The following is a 17,910-nucleotide window of genomic DNA, read 5'->3' as shown; positions in this document are numbered from 1 at the left end:
ATGCAGCACTAACCATCTTCTCATCATCTTCTCTACCCTTCTCTTCTCAAGGCCCACCACGGATCAGGACCAAGCATCCACCCAAATCATCAACATGGCCACCCACACAGCTCTTCCCGACACTTCCACCGGCAGTTCTGTGACCCGCACCCTTTCCACCTGGCTTGAAGAACTCCCCCGGACTCTATCCCTATCGAAATTCGTACGCGAGCCAAATACCTCATCTTGGATGGCTTAGCCTGTGCCCTTCTGGGCGCGCGACTTCCTTGGTCTGTGAAAGCACACGACGCTATCACTGTCATCGAAGGACGCGGTAAATGTACCGTGATCGGATGGAATGAGGTATACCTGTAATCCCTTCCAATGATTCCCAATGCTAAGAATCAGTGGGTATCAACAAGGCTAAGTCACTAACAATGGTAATAATAATAGACCTGACACCCAGTGCTGCCGCACTCCTCAACAGCACCTTCCTCCAAGGCTTCGAAATAGATGATGTACACGTCGAAGCCCCCATCCATACTTGTTCCGTCGTCCTACCTGCTGTCCTCGCTGCTGCAGAACAAGAGCACAGCACTACCCCCATCAGTGGTAATGCCTTCCTGACCGCCATGGTAGCCGGCTATGAAACCGGTCCCCGTGTAGGGCATGCCCTTGGTGGATCACACATGCTTACAATTGGCTGGCATTCCGTTCCGGTCTTTGGCCCTGCTGCATCTGTAGCTGCAGTATCGAAGATTCTCAGTCTCTCTGCTGCGGAAATTGAAAATGCATTAGGCATAGCATGCACACAGGCCTGCGGACTTATGTCTGCGCAGTTTGAGAGTATGGTCAAACGCATGCAGCATGGATTTGCGTCGCGGAGTGGTGTGCTGGCTATATACCTAGCAAAGCAGGGAGTTACTGGAATCCAGGATGTCTTTGATTCCTCATCTGGTGGCTTTTTAAAGACATTTTCACATGGAGCGGACTCAGAGCCAAAGTTCTTCCCAGAAGAAGTATGCAAGGGGCTTGGAGAAGTATGGCATACGGAAAAGACACGGCAGAAGCCGTATCCATTAATGGCGGGTTCGCATTGTACGGTGGATTGTGTTAGGGATCTGCAGGCTAAGTATCCCGCGAGGATGAGAAAGTGGAAGAAGATGGTAAAGATTGAGGCGGAAATGGCCAGGGCAGCTATGAAGAAGGGTGGCTGGACACCGGAGAAGCCAGCCAATGTGACAGGAGCACAGATGTGTGTGCCATATGCAGTGGTATTGCAGGTAGTGGATTGGGAGGTTGTACCAGCGCAGTTTGCACCAGGGAAATTGAATCGTGAGGAGTTGTGGAAGGTGATGGAGATGATAGAGTGTCGAGAGGTTAAAGAGTTTGATCATTCATGGGCACAGCGGGTGAGGATTACCTTTGAAGATGGAGAGATACTGGAGACTATGTTAAAGGCACCAAGAGGGGTGCATCCTGGATTATCAAATGAAGAGGTGCTAGAAAAGTGGCGGGCTGTTACAAAAGGAGTGATCTCACAGAAGAGACAGAGAAAGATAGAGGAAACAGTGTTGAATTTGGAGGCAGTGGAAGATGTCGCAGCTGTTCTGGGTGAGCTGCTGAGAGGAGAGACAGCGAACGTGCTTCAATAGATGCTGCTTGGTTTCCTACTGGTTAGATTAAAATATCAGTTACCATTTTCATTCTTGGGTGGCTTCATGAAACCCCCCTCTCAGGAGATGCCCTGACAGACCGGGCTCAAACATGGTACATTCGATGTCTCGCCCCATGGCTGCTACTGCTCTCGCTGCGGCTGCTGCTCTGCTGGTGCCCCTGCCCACTGGGTCTTATTGAATCCAACACCAGCTATGTGGACCACAAACTCAAAGTCAGTCCCGACCTGTATGACTTCACCACGGAAACCATTGCGTTGTGTGGGATACTGCTACATGCACTCTCAAAGCATAGACTGGAGGGTCATTCTGGCTGTGTTCGGTCAGTCGCCTTCTCAGGTAATGGCCGGCTCCTGACATGAGGCTTAGGCTTCATTGATAACAATATCAAGCTGTGGAGTGCCTGTGGCGGCACTCTCAAGCATACCTTGAGCACTGATGGTTTTGTCACTAACATTGAGTTTTCTGAGCACCTGCCGCTATTGACTATCAACATAGGCTCTTTTGATATCCATACCTGCTACGAAGACTTTAAATCAAATTCCTCCACAGAAGGGGTAGGGGTATTTCTGGGAGCAGATCGATGGGTCCCTATTAAAGGTCGAAGAGAGCTATGGCTTCCTCCCAATTATCAACCTAGCTCCTCAACGGTTAAAGACGGTATTATCGCATTTGGTAACACGAGCGGCAGACGCGCTATAATGGCGTTTCCAGTTCTTTGAGTTATCCTGAACAGGATTTCGTTTCTATCTCCGTTGATTTTCCGAATCTCTTTTAAAGACAGGTAAGATAGAAGGGCTTTATCTCAAGATAAGCATGTGATTGGCTCATTGAGCACGTCAAGAATTGCGAAGCAAGTAATGCTAGTTCAGAAGGGTTACAACGGGTGTCAGGTTTGCGCTTTGCATGGATATAAAACAATCGATAAATATCTAAAGACAGAAAGCCAACTAATACATCTTTGTACAGTCCGAAGTACCGGCCTGATCCTAGCCATTTTCCAAACGTCTGAATAGCGGGCTATCATCAGTAAGCCAGAAAATGATATCAGACCCAGCAATCGCCAAGCCCTTCACTCATCCAATGCTTATTGCTGACGAACCGTCTCAAAAGTCTCGAGAGTGTCTCAGTTAATGTAGCACTTGACAGACTGGACGCGGTTGGAGAAGATGTTGTCACTTCCAGGGGACTGGATGTCGCCAGTGCCACCGCCGTTGCAGCGGTCGGACCTACAGAGCAAGAAAGAAGCACAAGTCAGCCAGGAATGTCAGCATCACAATACAAAGGAAGAAGAACATACTCCCAGAAGCGGCAACGGTATCCCTGGGGGATGGAGACTGAGTGGACATTGTCGTTGACTGGCTTGTCTTCCAGGTTGACTAGATGTAATCAAACGATCAGCTATGAAGGCGGAAAACGAGAAAAGAACGGGGTTGGGTAATTGTCACATACAGCAGTCATGCTGGGTCTTGATAGAAATCTTGGTGCAGGTTCCTCCCAAGTTCTGTCCATCACAGGCCTTGATCTCAATGATGTCTTGTCTCTGCTCAAGAGCGCCGGGAGCGGCAATGGCGCCGGTAATGGCGGTGGCGAGCATCAGGATGGTAGCAGTGAATTGCATTTTGAATAATTTGGGTAGATGAGATAGTCTTAAAAGTATGGATAGATAGAGAGGATTGTTGTTGGAAAGCTGTTCTTTAGAGAAGCTGTTTGTTGTTGTTGATGATGAGCAGGATACTCGAGCCCAGGACGCTGTACTTATACCTTTTCCTGGTACTTTTATCTTAAGACTCCAAGGCTCCCCCAACTCTACAACTTGTACAGAAACCAATAATATGCCTCCATTCTGGGGCCAATCTCTGCCTTGTAGGCCTGGAACATGTGGATGAACTGTAGGATAGCTACCGAGAGGCGTCTTTTACTGGTCTCCTCGTCTGGCCTCCATCATCCGGCCCCAGCATCTGCATCACAACCCTGGTCTGTGATGGCGCAGCATGAATAGACCAACCAGCCAAGATGTAACATCAGGATTTCTTTGGTCTTCTTCCCTGTCATTGACAATCTGCCAAGGCTCTCCGCCTCCAGTGTTTCTCTTCGTGCAGTGTGGAGGGCCAGAGACCTGCCATCGAGAGATGAAGCACCCCCACAAAGTCAGCTCATCAATGCAGCCGGATACCTGAATCTAGAAAGCTTTGAAGCATAGATGAGAGCCTTGTGTCGCAAGGCGCTTACTGCATTGGGTAAGTGTGTTGCTCTTATTATCCAAAGGGGGCTGACATAGTATATCTCGGCGCATTCCCACGTTTCATGTGTCACTTGATGACGGGTCGACGCGCCACATCCGCATCCATGTTCGCTTGGAAGAATCCATTATCAGAGCTTGAAGCAGTACTTGACAATAAACTGCTCAGGGAAGGTATAATGCAATTGTTCTTAGGGCTCAACGCAGTACTTGACCCTATAACATCCAAAGAAAGCATTATTTATTGTTCCTCGACGGGGACAAAATGTAACAGACTACATTTCGACGCTGCAGTTCAGGCAGCATAACGCATGTAATCGGGCAATGCCACTAAAGCTATTCGCCCCAATTTTCGGCATATGATGAATAATGAAAGCCCGAAGGGATCCTTCAGGGATCCTTCCTCGCCCCACAACCCTGCAGCAAGGAAGGAAGCTAACTTATTTAGGCTGTATAGCTGGATGATCCTGAGCGGTTGATTGGCTTGCTTGGGTACCTGAACCGTGCGTAGGCGGCGATTGCAGGCTGCACTTACCGAAACATTCCATAGGTCACTCCTAAACCCTCATACCTAAACAGGGTGAGCTCCTTCTTGGCCTACATAGGATTAGTACTGACATATACGCATCGAGAAGCAAGCAAACCCACATACAGGTGCTCTGTCAGGTACCGAAGCTCTCGATTAAGGGCCAATGTTTGTCTTGCATTTTAACCTTTAAACACGCAGGACAGAGCTTTGATCATGCTCTGAACTCTATATACAAAATTGCAATAGTACAGTGGAAATAAAGATCCGAAGACCACTCACCAGTTAAGGGTCTGGAGTATCATCCAAATCACCAACAGAAACATCCACTATCTCGATGAAACAGACTCAGCCATAATCCTGCGTGTTATTTTCTATTTTGCCTGGAAGTCGCGAGCCAGTAATCTCGACCTGAACGTTTTGACCCCTGTGGCTGGGCTCTCTCCTTCCCGATCGTTCGAAGAAATAGCCCCACAGGATCAAGTTAAAGCTGTTCATTAATCATTATCCTCCCCCTTTGTTGGCTACATGGGAGCCAAGGAGCAATCATGCCATAGAACCTCATCAAATCAGCTTGCTTATGGTTCAGATGGCGGAAACATTATACTTCGGATCATCTCCGCGTCAAGTCGGTGCCTTATAAAGAGTCTCCGGTGCGTCCAGGTCAACAGTTTCTGAAGTGTTTGGGCAGAGTATCCCACTACCCAGCATCCACGTCAACTATATCAGAGCTCTCCAAGTAACTACGGCATCACGGTAGATACCTGCGGGATTCGCTGGCCCATGTCTATCAATAGACCGAGTCTGTAATTATCTAAATTTTGACGCCTGAACCTACATCTTTGGTATCAAGGAACCTATCAGCACCTTCGTGGATTGGTGCTCGTAGCCTGAGGACAATACCCTTAACTATTGTCGGTGAATGTGTTGAGCTGTAATGTCTTGAGATAATTATTGTAACGTAGAGATACTGTGAGTAAAAGGTTAATTCGATACAAGGTATCTAGGCATTGGGAATATATCTGTTTTGTAGAGAGAAACCCCTCATAGAAGGCTTGGGGTTGTTTCTGGAACTATCTCTCGCTCCTCGGTCGCTACTGCTTGATACTAGTAGTGGATTCGGCAATAGAGATGATGAACAATTCACACAATATCATGTCTTAGAGACTATGATATATTTCAATACTAAATTAAACATATCGTTCACAGAAAATATCATTAATCTCGTCAACTTCATCTTTCTGGAACTGGGGGTGTAGTATTCTCGGCTATGCCGGTAGCAAATATATAGAAATATATACATACGTCCATAGTGCGCAATCTAAGGGCTCCAAGGTCGTGCGTGACGCCAAACTGAATGTCAGTCCATCAAACTGTTCTGGTGATAGTGTGCAAATTACACATAGCATGCAATTAAAATACCCCTTTCATACCTCACTATTACTCATACTAAGATGATAAAGACGCCATGGGATCGAATATACTGAATTTTTGCCGAGCGCGGCGACTTGAGACATGGCCAGCTCGGTCGGAGATATTCTGGTAAATACTCGGTAGCTGCTCCGCTCATTATGTAGCGTATACTAGTACTCGCGGGCTGATCGCCCCCCCCCTTGACCTTTTGCGTTCTTAATGTCGAGACTGGGATATTTATGCTGTTTCCATATTGACTTACGCAGATGAATTTATGAATATCTGATTGGGTATCTTTTAAGCCGTTCATAATATTATACTTGCGAGTTATCCTGATCCCCTTAACCCCCCAAACGCCTTGAATGTTCGTAAACCAAAAGACACCAAATCATTGAACAGCAACAGTAGGCACTTTTGACCAGTCGCGACACATTCCCAGGACAGTCCGACAAAATTTGCCGTACTCAACTCTCACGTCGAAGGCCCTCCACGATCCCTGTGCCAGGTGCCTCAGGCGCGCGGAAGGGTCGGTGATTGGCTTGGATCCCATATTGCCATATGTGCCACGTCCCGGACTATATCGCTGTGTCAGTTCTTCTATATTTCTTTGGGTGGATGAGGCGATCAACATACCTGAACCCAGTAATTGGAAGAATAAGCACATCATCAACCAGCTTGCTCTTCCCTCCGTCCTTCAGACCTGACAGTGCATGCCAGCGTAAGCCAGCCACCTCTTCCAGTCTACTCCGCACGACGTCGGTGAAGGCAGCAGGACCGGTAAGCGTGAGCGGATCCAGATTCATAAGCTCTTGTCGAGCAGCTCGTGATTGGAGTGATCCACCGTAGCGGTTGGAGATATCTCCTATCGTTGCTGATAGCCGGTCGATGAATGTCTGCAGGATAGGATGACCCGGGGCCCAGGCAAACGCCCACTGCGTAAGCTGCACGGGCTGCGAGTAGCCCATGCGCCAGTACGTATCGGACCCCTCAGGGCAATCAGCCTCGAGGCCGACAATCGCGCGTACCGGAGCGGTCGAGTTATAGGATGTGCCGGCTCGTGTATCGTTCCAGGCATGCAGATCGGTCGGGGTAATCCATTCGGCAGGTTTGCGAAGCGGTTCGGTATCGATATCGCCATACTATTCTGATTAGAAGTATGTTCTGACTCCCAAAGTTATTCCTGCACCTACCACGCCTCCAATCCATTTGGAAATCACGATGCGAAACACATCTGATCGCTCAACATTGCGCGCCAGATGCGCATAGTGGCTCTCCAGGTCCGGCTCAAAGTGGTGAATGAATTGTTCCATTCCCTCGTCTGTCCACAGAAAGTAGGCCATCTCGCCTTCGGCAGTCTGAAGCCATCGCTCGGCGCTGTGACGGATGATTCGGGGCCAGGTGTCGATTCTTGTGTTTTTCCAGGTTTGATGTACGATCATGGGAATTGTTGAGTGAGGAAGGTACCCGTCTGGGGAAGCTCGGGCGGCGCTAAGAGCTAGCTCGGCCGCTTCGACAATATTCTTCGGGCCTGGTTTGGATGCGCCAGTCCATTTTGGCGGGATATACCATGCTGTAAGAGAACAATTGGGTCAGTCAGTCTGTTGTGTCTACAAAATTGTGAATGATCGCCTACCTCCTCCCTCGGTATTGTGTGTGTGGACATGGCGGTACAGTAGTGGGTACTGATCCTCGAGATCTATCGGCTTAGTGTCGAACTTGGTACGTTGCTGGCAGATGCAAATCATTAACACCGCGCCGATAAGGGCGACGATGGCCAAACGCCGCAACCGAGTAGGTGCCATACCGTATGTTTATCACAGCATTTTCATCTTCCGGAAGACAGATGAGAGAGATATGTAGGACGATGAGGGGGAAAAGGGGCTCAGCCCCACGTGACGGTAGCCAGGCGCAGCCAGAAGAAGAAGCCTTGGAAACTTCTGAATTACACTTTTTGTGATTTTTCAAAAAACCGTTCACATGTATGGAGTACACTAGTACAAAGTAGTTGATTACATGTCGAAAAGAATGTGATGTGGCCCACAGTGGGATCCGCCACATTTTTGGGGCTACCGCTCCCCCCTCTAGGAAGGTATGAAGCCATACTTACTACATGATTAAAACATTGATCTTCCTTACTTTCTCAGTGATCTGATGGCAGGCAAAAGCATTGACTAGCCATCTATTTCAATCGTGAGAGTCATTGCCTTTCTACGACAATCATGTAGCAATAACAAGCCCTTGGAGACGGCCGCGGTGGAAAGCGCGCCCGACAAACCAGCCCCCAACACCCACAGCACCCGTTGGAGCATAGACACGAATACGAACCCCCTGTCACAGAAGCAGCAGTTCTAGGCTGCTACTTTCGAAACCCCATCCAATAAATACTGGCGCAGCAAATGAAAACCTCTCTGCCACATTGCGGGTATGTTTCAGGGCTTCCCGTGCGTCAATTGGACGTTCCGAAGGGTTGTATCCGTGCAGCTCAGGTCAAGGGGTACAAAGGGCTGAGCAAGAGATTGCCCGATCGGGAAGAGCATGCGAGGCTACGCTAAACCTTATACAAGACATACTAACCCTGTGTGGCATAGTTGGGATCTTTTAATAACCATTCACAGCCTGATGAAAGAAATCCTGATTCCTGATTATCTTCAGTGCAAGGCTGTGACTTAGGACTGTTTTGGAAGGGATCAAATTAAATCTCCTTGAAACGCAAATGCCTGTTCCCTCTCACGTCAGATGCAATTGCAGGAATTGTATTGGGGAACTGCAAGAACCTGAACTGAGATTCGCAGTGACAGAGGGACTGAAGAGCACAGGACGGTATTGGGGACGAGGGACCAGCCTTGTCTGGCTTGGCACACCCTTTTTTCTGTTGATCATGGGCCAAGCGGCTGATCCCGGGTCATTATCACGTGATATATGCAAATCCTTGCTACCGCTTACATAAATTAACATCTGGTGCACGATTGGCCACTGCGTGTTGACGGAAATTTCCCGGCACGCTAGCAGGAAGTCAGCAAATAGTCTCGAATTAGCCTGTGCAATAGTGTCGGCATTTATGCTTATTCTGCCACAACATCAAAATCTCGATTTTGCAGAACCATCACATTTATGGGGGTCATTCAGGGGTTGGAACGTTAGTCTTTGAAGTGGTTGGAATAATTTCTTCGCGATGTGTTGTCAACAATTGCCATGCTTCAGCCTTGCCATCACACGGGATTGATGAGGGATTGTGACAGACTGTGCAGGATCAGTCGGTCCTTCTTGGCAAGGATTATGCCTCCTGCTAACTGCTTCAAGTAGGAACTGTTGGTCCACGTCACCTGTGTCATACGTATTACATTTCAATGATGCCTACTGCTGTCAGCGCGGAATATCTCTATCCCGCTGGCAGACCTGCACTTGTTTGACAGAGTGATATGACCGTGGATTATGCGGAGACATACTACGATAATGTACTTTTATTGATCAAGTACGGCCGTGGAAAGGTCGCGAAAGCATACTAGTACTCTGCTTGCAGCTTCAATAGGGTTGACAAGATCGAGAAATGAAAGAATGCTATACATCATTCCGACGATGTGCCCAAGTATTATGCTGGATCTCTACGTCAATATACTGCTTGCACCGCCTTCTGTCTAATAACCAATTAGCCACATGGATGAGCCCCGGTCCCAACGCAAAAGCTTTTGAGGCGCAGTGTTATAGCCTACAAGATATTCCCCAAGGCGTTTTTCCACATGCCAGAAGCTCAACTAGTCAGTGGCCAGCCTTGTAGATTCTATTAATACCATTAATCTACCATCATAATGAAAACGTTTCACCGCATTGATCCCTGCACAGACACTTGACTCCAAGGCACGGCTCGCGGCCTGGAGATGGTAATCACGGGACTATATTGGAAGTGCTTGTTATGCTCAGTATCACGACCAACCATGGGCCACACAACTCACACAAAATGACAAAGTACATCAGATACATACATACCCCGCATCAAATACGAATCCCTTCATCTAACAAGCAAGATAACCCAAACGGCGGCTACCATCACCTCAAACGAAGAAATAAGCTACCATGTGGGCCACCGTGCAGCCAAGCGGGCCGAACACCCTCGGGGAACAATACCGAGATAGCATACTGGCATCGGCGCAACACCCGAAACAACATCACTGATTGCCCTACTAGCTATGGCCGGCTCACGATATCTGGATATACCCCGCACTGAGTATTGCAAGCTATGACACTCTTCTAAGGTACAAGGTGCAAGTCATACGATTGCTTGGTCCTGCACGGTCATCATGTCATCTGCTGAGGAATCGAGCATAGCGCCGGTGTATACGTCGAAATGGAGAGATACGGTCAAGGATCTGGTTGCGGGAGCAGCGGGGGGTGTTGCGCAGGTAGTCATTGGTAAGCCCTATACTCATGATTGTTATATCAAAGAGCCGCGTGTATACTTACAGGGTTATAGGACAGCCATTTGGTAAGTGCCATCGTACTCATTAAAATTAGATCCCATCTCATCTCCATAGCTGCTATCCCAGAAAGCTGAACAGTATCTAGACCTCGTCAAAGTCCGCCTGCAAACCCAAGGAGGCACAAACAACAACGCTCTCTTCCTAAATCAGCAAATCTGGAAGCACGAAGGCCCGTTATCATTCTACAAGGTGCTTTGCTCACCACTACTCAGCTATAACTATCCTAACCATCCCTTACTCCAGGGCTCATTCGTCCCCTTATTAGGCGTCGGCGCCTGCGTAAGTCTCATCCTCTATCATACCCATCACCGACACTCACTCACTGAGCAATAAAAACCCAGGTAAGCATCCAATTCGGCGCCTTCCACTACTTCCGCCAGCTCATTGAGCACTACAACAACCAAACGAACCCAACCCTACTTCCCACCCCCACCCTCCCCCAATACTACCTCGCGGGCTGCTTCGCAGGTCTAACCAACAGCCTGATCTCCGGTCCCATCGAACATATCCGCATCCGCCTACAAACCCAACCCCACGGCTCCCTCGCCCTGTACACCGGACCTTTCGACTGCGCACGCAAGATAGTCTTACAAGCAGGGATTCTCCGCGGGCTATACCGAGGCCAAGTGGCAACATTTATCCGCGAAGGCCACGGCATCGGAGTCTGGTTCGCGTCCTACGAGGGGTTCTTGGGCTTTGCGGCGCATAGACAGGGGAAAAGGAGGGAGGAATTGCCAAGTTGGCAGATTGCCGTGTGTGGGGGGTTGGCCGGGGAGATGTTGTGGCTGTTGAGTTATCCAGTGGATGTGATGAAGAGTAAGATGCAGAGTGATTGGTTTGGGAAGGACCAGAGGTATAAGGGGTTTAGGGAGGCTGTGAGGATGACTTGGAGAGGGGAGGGGGTTGGAGGGTTGTTCTTCGGGATTGGGCCGGCGTTGGCGAGGGCGATGCCCGTTTCGGCGGGGACGTTTGCGGTGTGAGTTCCTTTCGCTTGCTCTTCTGGTTTTGTTTATTATGCGCTAATCTTTGTGGTGTGTAGGGTGGAGGTGGTGAGGAAGATGTTGGTTTAGATGGTTGATGGGGTGGAGATGGCTGGGTAGATTGATGGGATTTGAAGAATTTATATGATGGAATGGACTTCGTAGACTTTATGAGATAAAGTCTATTCTTCTATATAGCACAATGCTTCTTGTATCTGCTCTTCAGACACTCGGCAATCGAGCGACCCACGTACTCCACATTCTTGTCATTGAGTCCAGCAATAGAGACCCGCGAGTTGCTTGCCATGTAGATATGGTATTGCACTGCATGGAATGGAGTCAGTAAGGTTATCAGGAGGGGCAATTCTATAGAACGTACCCTTCAGCTCCTCAACCACATCCGGTGCAAGACCCAAGAATCCAAACATTCCCGACTGGCGGATCAAATGATCCCAGTTACCAGGTGCCCCTGCACACTTATCAGAAACTGCTCAAATGCATATCAAGTCTCAACTCACCGTTATCATTCAAGGAGTCATACAGAGCCCTCCGCATCGCCCGGATCCGGCCACTCATGGTCTCGAGGTCCTTGTACCAGAGCGCCTTGAGCTCCGGGTCCGACAAGATTGTTGCAGCGATTTTGGCTCCATAAGCAGGTGGATTCGAGACTTCAGACCGCTGCAGCATCTCCAGCACCGACTGTGTATTGGTAGCAGTGTTGTCTGTCTGAGCTACGAAGATTAGACAACCCGTGCGCTCTCCTAGCGAACCATTAGCCCAAAACCAAACGACAACGTTACAGAGGAATAACATTCTCACCATACAACCCCATATTCTTCGCAAACGACAGACACACACCCGCCTCCAAGTCCAAGTCATCGACGAAATACCGAATTGCGAAGGCGTCATTATCGATAATACCTGAATTGAAGCCAAGGTATGCTGCATCAAAGAGAGGGAAAAGTCCCTTTTCCTTGATGATACGGCCGACTTCCTTCCATTGCTCCTTGCTAGGATCGCAGCCGGTCGGATTATGCGCGCACGCGTGAAGAATAACGACGGAGCCTGGGTCTGCCCGTTTCAGAGCAGAGTAGTAGCTGGCGATATCTAGATTCTTCTGGGCGTCGTCGTAGTATCCGAAGGATTCACAGGTGAACCCGAGGGAGGAGAAGACTTGGTGATGGTTCGACCACGTGGGACTTGGGATGTATATCTTCGGTAAGGGGGCACGGCAACTTCGGAGGAGTAGGCCTGCTAGATGAAGAGATCCGGTGCCGGAGAGGCCTTGGCAGGTTGCGAGCTTCGATGATCATGTCAGAGGGTGCGATACGACCAACGTCTAGAGTTTCCGTGACTGGGACTTACCCTAGTATGAATCCTCTCGTACAGTCCAGAGCCTAATGCCATCTTACTCGCCTCCTGGCGAAACGCCTGAAGACCCAAGATCGGCAGATACTCATGATTCAGACCCTGTCCAACGAGCATCTCGCGACTCTTCCGCACCGAAGGCAGAACCCATGGCTGCCCATTTTCATCGCGGTAGGTTCCTTGCCCGAGATTCACTTTCTGGGTGAATGTCCCGGCATTGTACTCTGCAGTTAGAGCAAAGATAGCATCGGGAGGAATGTATGGGGCTGTCTCGAAGAAGGAAGGGGGAGTAGTTCCCGTCTGTGTGATTGTGCTGGTTTGAGTTGTCATTATGTCAGATTCTAGATGAACAATTGAGAGATTGAAATAATGCCACAGGTCGAATGTCTATTTCTAGTAACCTGTTCTAAAGCTAAATAAATGTTTTTAAGCCCTGCCTGCACAGCAGCTCGGCCTTGTCCACCGAGACGTCGGCTCTCTCGCCCGAGTTCATGTTTCTCGCCGTTATCCAAGCAAGCTGGGCGATAAAGGATGCGTCAAGATAGCGCGATCCGCTTATCAGGGATAATTATCGCGCAGTGGGTCAGTCTGGATGGCGACTTTGATCATTAGTTGAGATTGAGTGGATGGCTTCGTGCGGGGAATGAGGGGTTTAACTCTATTCCAGTTAATTGAGGGGAGACGACTTGAATCAACAAAAGCTGCCCTATAATCAAAAATTCCTTGCATTGCCCCGGGCGGAAATTTCTCCGCGAAGGTTAGCAAAGCATTTGACTCGTTAATTCCTGAATTATCCCCGTCTGGAGAGGTGCGTTGAGGGTGTCTATTGAGGTTGCTGCTGTGTAATCAAACTGGCGATAGGACAGGTCAATGGACGCTATAATTTAGTGGAATCAAGCGACTCCATCAGGTGTGCGTCCACATCCCGTGTACTAGAGCCATAACTACTGTTATCGCTCCCAGTCTATATCTCAGCCTGTTATAGGAAGTAAAGCACTATGTATAGACAAACTGCCTGCTGGATGCTGTGCGTTGCCCCACGCGCGATTTCTAGCGCCAAATGACCAGACGACAATACTACTAGTAATATGTCCCCCCAGTATCAAGCAGCCTACTCATCATCAACATCCTTTGACTTCCACAACATCCATGCAGCTGCAATCATCCCCTTCAACACTACAGCAGTCCAAAGTGCGCCCGGCAATCCAACCTCACTCCTCGCCCACCAGCCACCCGCCACAATTCCGATCAACATCCCCACCACAGCCCCCAACCGCCTCCACTCATCAGGAGCCTTAAGCACACTGCAAGAGGTCAGTGCCGGCGACGAGAACAAATCACAATAGATACTAGTAAGCACAACACTCGTCAAACTACTACACTTCAACACGCGACTCGACACAGCCTGACCACTACTCTGGAACGCGACCAACGCCAACGGCACGCCAATCTTCCACGTCAGAGGATCGGTCTTGCCGGTGTGCTGCACAGTGACAATACTCGCAGCGACAGTTACACAAACCAGCTGCAGGGAGAAGGACAGAGTCAGGGCGGACCGTTGCCGCGGTGAGTGAAATAGGCGGTGTAACACGGCGAAGAAAAAGGAGCCGATGCAGAAACTGCCGATCGAGATGAGCGATTTAAGCCACCGTTGACTCTCATCCACCCCGGCCAGCCCTAGTCCAAAGTATACCGTGTTGCCAGTCTGCATGCTCACAAAGGAGCCCCAGATGAATACGGCAGAACTGTCCAGAAGACCGGTGATGACGTAGCAGAAAACGAGGAGAAGGTCTGCTCGGTGCGGGTCGATTTCGGTGCGGAGATGGCGGCGCAGTTGGCTCAGGGGGGAAGGTTTGGAGCCAGGTCCACGGTGCCCCAGAAGAGGATCGTTCTCATGGGCGGGAAATTCCTGGTAGTGCGCGGTTTCGTGCGCCATGGTCGAGAGTGAAGGTTGGTGGATGGTCTGTGTGTGTGTGTGTGTGTGTGTGTGTGGGAAACACGAGAGGGGAAGGGAAGAATTGGGAGTGGGGAGGCCTGGGAGTGCCCGATCGCGCAAACTAGGCAGCAAGTATTATTTCAAAAGAGTGTCTCATATAACGATGTGAATAGCGACAGCTAGCAGGGACTTAATAGTTCGTCCACGGTTAAGACGGCAGTGGGATATGAAGGGGGGAAAAAGAGTTGGAGATGAGTGGAGAAAGAAAGAGCGAGACTGTGATCCATCGCGCGTGACGTCGGCGCAGATCCAATGACGTTGAGTGCCCGGCCCTGTAGGGCTGAATGGTTGGGGCCAATGGACTCCCCCTTGTCCCCAAACAAGCATTGCTACCAAGCTTTGTTCGGGCTTTTTGACCCCAGACGAGGTTCCCACCCTTGCGTCTATTTCTTGCTTTCTGGAATCCACGTCACTGGTCTCCCGGAAGAGTCGGATATGAGAGAATTTCCATTGATATCAAGCTTGCTCTGACCCACCCCCTCAGCCAAGGAATATAAGAATGGTCGGTTTCCACGGTCGCAAAAACAGAGACAGAGATCTGGAGATCAAGCCTTCCTAGTAGATTGGAAAGATGCAGCTACCCCTGTCACCACGTCAGCTGTTGCTGAGTTTCGCGACCGTGGCCGCCCTCCTCCATCCCAGTCATGGAGGCCCGGTCCCTAACGAAGCATACCAGCAACTATTGCAAATTCCCGCATCGTCCCCATCCATGTTCTTCCAGGACAAACCATTCACCCCTGATCATCGCGACCCCTATGACCACAAGGTAGATGCGATCGGTGAAGGCCATGAACCCTTGCCCTGGCGCATGGGAGATGGAGCCAACATCATGGGACCCCGCAACAAGGACCGTGAGCGCCAGAATCCCGACATGCTCCGTCCCCCGAGCACAGACCATGGCAACATGCCAAACATGCGGTGGAGCTTTGCAGACTCTCACATCCGCATCGAAGTAAGTCACTTGAGTGTCTCTGTATGACAAGCGATAAGGCTAATGCATTGCAGGAGGGCGGTTGGACACGTCAGACTACTGTACGTGAGCTGCCAACGAGCAAGGAGCTTGCTGGAGTTAACATGCGTCTGGATGAGGGTGTCATCCGCGAGCTGCATTGGCATCGGGAAGCAGAGTGGGCGTATGTGCTGGCCGGACGTGTACGAGTCATCGGCCTTGACCTAGAGGGAGGCAGCTTCATCGACGATCTGGAAGAGGGTGACCTCTGGTACTTCCCATCGGGTCATCCCCATTCCCTCCAGGGTCTCGGTCCCAATGGCACCGAGTTCTTACTGATCTTTGATGATGGAAGCTTTTCCGAGGAGTCCACGTTCTTGTTGACCGACTGGATTGGTATGTTCGCCGTGCTTGCTGCTGTACAACCTCCCCAAAGAATACTAACAATGCTACACAACAGCACATACACCCAAGTCCGTCCTCGCTGGCAATTTCCGCATGCGCCCGCAAATATTCAAGAACATTCCGCAATCTGAAAAGTACATCTTCCAGGGCTCTGTCCCAGACTCTATCCCCAAAGAGCTCCCCCGCAACTTCAAAGCATCCAAGCAGCGCTTCACGCATAAGATGCTCGCCCAGGAGCCGGAGCATACTTCCGGCGGAGAGGTGCGCATCACTGACTCGTCCAACTTTCCCATCTCCAAGACTGTCGCGGCCGCCCATCTGACCATCCACCCGGGAGCTATCCGCGAGATGCACTGGCATCCCAATGCAGATGAATGGTCCTACTTCAAGCGCGGTCGGGCGCGAGTGACCATCTTTGCTGCCGAGGGCAACGCTCGTACGTTTGACTACGTAGCCGGAGATGTGGGCATTGTTCCTCGCAACATGGGTCATTTCATTGAGAACCTCAGTGATGACGAGGAGGTCGAGGTGCTGGAGATTTTCCGGGCAGACCGGTTCCGCGACTTTTCGTTGTTCCAGTGGATGGGAGAGACGCCGCAACGGATGGTGGCGGAGCATGTGTTCAAGGATGATCCGGATGCTGCCAGGGAGTTCCTTAAGAGTGTGGAGAGTGGGGAGAAAGATCCGATCCGGAGCCCGAGTGACTAAGTGAGGATCTACGCGTGTATTTTGCCATCGTGCATTACAGGGAAAGGAGCAGCCATAGGCTGCCTAAAATTAATGACCATAGCTTAATTGCTTTTTATTCAAGATGTATCTAGGAAATAAATCATTTAAGACAACAGGATTTAGCACTGAATGCAAAAGGGGACGATTCATATAAGAACTAAAGTATCAAGCACGCCGGGATCAGTAGGTGGATTTGAAATCAACGACGACGACTGTAGCTGGGAGACATTGTTTACCTGTAGCAGCACATTGATTCCCACTCACCTCACCCACTAGCTAGGCAAGACGATCCTATCCTGAAGAGACCATCAATAATATCCTGTCGACCGTCACTTGGACTAGAATTGCGATAGAATCGAAGTGTCTCGCTAAAAAGTTCCGGATCACCTTGCGCAAGTTCTCGGGCATCTTCCATAATCACATCGTAAACACTAGTTTCGTGTAGTTCAAATGGCCCATCACCATTATCGCGCAGATTGGTGTAGATACCATCTTTGGCGCGTCCATCTATATGGTATCGCGCCCAAATCGCATCACCATAGCGTTTTTCAGCAATGGCTGTGCAGTACCGAGATGCCCATGGCTCGACTAGTTGTCTTTTCGTCGTTTTGTTGATGACGTCTGCGATGGGAATATCGAGAAATATCTGTTCAGGTAGGGAGGATTCCATAGCCACTGAGGAGCTTTGCAGGATATAGTAATCTTGTGGCGTTTGAAAGGAAGAAGCAAAGAACGAAGAAATTTTGGGCCAAGATGACGTTGCGTAGCAGACAGTGCAAGTATGTGCATGGAGGGTGGGAACAAGGAGGCATTTATAATTTCGCAATTAATACATATACCCGCTGATTGATTGGTGCCTGATAAGCGCCTCTGCCTAGATTCTCGTGGGCGCTGCACTCAATTTCTACACCTCTGTAAGTAACAATTACTGGTGAAAGGATTGTTGCACCTTGAACGTTATTTTCTTTCAGTTCTCACGATCTGTATAAGTGAGGGCAAAATCTAAGATGGGGTAGAATCAGACACTAACAATGCTTACCAGCACACTGATCCTGAGTGGCCAATACGTCTCCGTCTTCCCCCTTTTCAGCGTATCGATAGGTTTAGATAGCACAAAGTAGGTCTTACTAGTATTAAGATATAGAGAGGGGGTTTAGCTTCGGCTTATGAAT

General features: G+C 49.6%; 8 protein-coding genes across 8 annotated transcripts; 3 read left to right on the top strand and 5 right to left on the bottom strand.

Annotated features, from left to right (window-relative positions):
* Window positions 1–94: 94 nt before the first annotated feature.
* On the top strand, window positions 95–1,634 carry BO83DRAFT_449997 (MmgE/PrpD family protein; the record flags this gene model as incomplete). The annotated part of the gene is made up of 3 exons (XM_025536776.1): window positions 95–134; window positions 212–350; window positions 446–1,634. The coding sequence occupies 3 exons, from the start codon at window positions 95–97 to the stop codon at window positions 1,632–1,634; spliced, it is 1,368 nt and encodes a 455-aa protein (XP_025392954.1).
* A 1,147-nt stretch (window positions 1,635–2,781) lies between these two features.
* Window positions 2,782–3,276, bottom strand: BO83DRAFT_449995 (uncharacterized protein; the record flags this gene model as incomplete). The annotated part of the gene is made up of 3 exons (XM_025536775.1): window positions 2,782–2,884; window positions 2,956–3,034; window positions 3,108–3,276. The coding sequence occupies 3 exons, from the start codon at window positions 3,274–3,276 to the stop codon at window positions 2,782–2,784; spliced, it is 351 nt and encodes a 116-aa protein (XP_025392953.1).
* A 2,821-nt stretch (window positions 3,277–6,097) lies between these two features.
* BO83DRAFT_374747 (alpha-1,6-mannosyltransferase) lies at window positions 6,098–7,664 on the bottom strand. The gene is made up of 4 exons (XM_025530275.1): window positions 7,470–7,664; window positions 7,027–7,406; window positions 6,470–6,975; window positions 6,098–6,411 (listed from the first exon to the last, which is right to left on the bottom strand). Exons 1-4 carry the CDS (start codon window positions 7,636–7,638, stop codon window positions 6,225–6,227), a joined length of 1,242 nt encoding a protein of 413 aa, XP_025392952.1. The 5' UTR covers window positions 7,639–7,664; the 3' UTR covers window positions 6,098–6,224.
* A 2,467-nt stretch (window positions 7,665–10,131) lies between these two features.
* On the top strand, window positions 10,132–11,291 carry BO83DRAFT_304015 (hepatocellular carcinoma down-regulated mitochondrial carrier protein; the record flags this gene model as incomplete). The annotated part of the gene is made up of 4 exons (XM_025527211.1): window positions 10,132–10,236; window positions 10,390–10,500; window positions 10,555–10,590; window positions 10,653–11,291. 4 exons carry the CDS (start codon window positions 10,132–10,134, stop codon window positions 11,289–11,291), a joined length of 891 nt encoding a protein of 296 aa, XP_025392951.1.
* A 164-nt stretch (window positions 11,292–11,455) lies between these two features.
* BO83DRAFT_374745 (aromatic-amino-acid aminotransferase) lies at window positions 11,456–13,033 on the bottom strand. Its single transcript, XM_025530274.1, has 5 exons — window positions 12,657–13,033; window positions 12,111–12,591; window positions 11,810–12,052; window positions 11,671–11,760; window positions 11,456–11,615 (listed from the first exon to the last, which is right to left on the bottom strand). Exons 1-5 carry the CDS (start codon window positions 12,987–12,989, stop codon window positions 11,482–11,484), a joined length of 1,281 nt encoding a protein of 426 aa, XP_025392950.1. The 5' UTR covers window positions 12,990–13,033; the 3' UTR covers window positions 11,456–11,481.
* Window positions 13,034–13,479: 446 nt separating this feature from the next.
* Window positions 13,480–14,828, bottom strand: BO83DRAFT_374744 (YoaK family protein). The gene has a single exon (XM_025530273.1). It carries the CDS (start codon window positions 14,593–14,595, stop codon window positions 13,771–13,773), a length of 825 nt encoding a protein of 274 aa, XP_025392949.1. The 5' UTR covers window positions 14,596–14,828; the 3' UTR covers window positions 13,480–13,770.
* A 291-nt stretch (window positions 14,829–15,119) lies between these two features.
* BO83DRAFT_86043 (oxalate decarboxylase OxdC) lies at window positions 15,120–16,860 on the top strand. The gene is made up of 3 exons (XM_025537666.1): window positions 15,120–15,607; window positions 15,661–16,000; window positions 16,065–16,860. The coding sequence occupies exons 1-3, from the start codon at window positions 15,227–15,229 to the stop codon at window positions 16,715–16,717; spliced, it is 1,374 nt and encodes a 457-aa protein (XP_025392948.1). The 5' UTR covers window positions 15,120–15,226; the 3' UTR covers window positions 16,718–16,860.
* Window positions 16,796–17,434, bottom strand: BO83DRAFT_374743 (uncharacterized protein). Its single transcript, XM_025530272.1, has 2 exons — window positions 16,975–17,434; window positions 16,796–16,895 (listed from the first exon to the last, which is right to left on the bottom strand). Exon 1 carries the CDS (start codon window positions 17,406–17,408, stop codon window positions 17,004–17,006), a length of 405 nt encoding a protein of 134 aa, XP_025392947.1. The 5' UTR covers window positions 17,409–17,434; the 3' UTR covers window positions 16,796–16,895; window positions 16,975–17,003.
* Window positions 17,435–17,910: the final 476 nt, after the last annotated feature.

Source organism: Aspergillus eucalypticola (assembly GCF_003184535.1).
Source record: "Aspergillus eucalypticola CBS 122712 chromosome Unknown BO83scaffold_2, whole genome shotgun sequence".
Classification (NCBI taxonomy): domain Eukaryota; kingdom Fungi; phylum Ascomycota; class Eurotiomycetes; order Eurotiales; family Aspergillaceae; genus Aspergillus; species Aspergillus eucalypticola.
The sequence above is the reverse complement of the archived record's forward strand: the minus strand, read 5'-3'. Positions and strand labels throughout refer to the sequence as shown.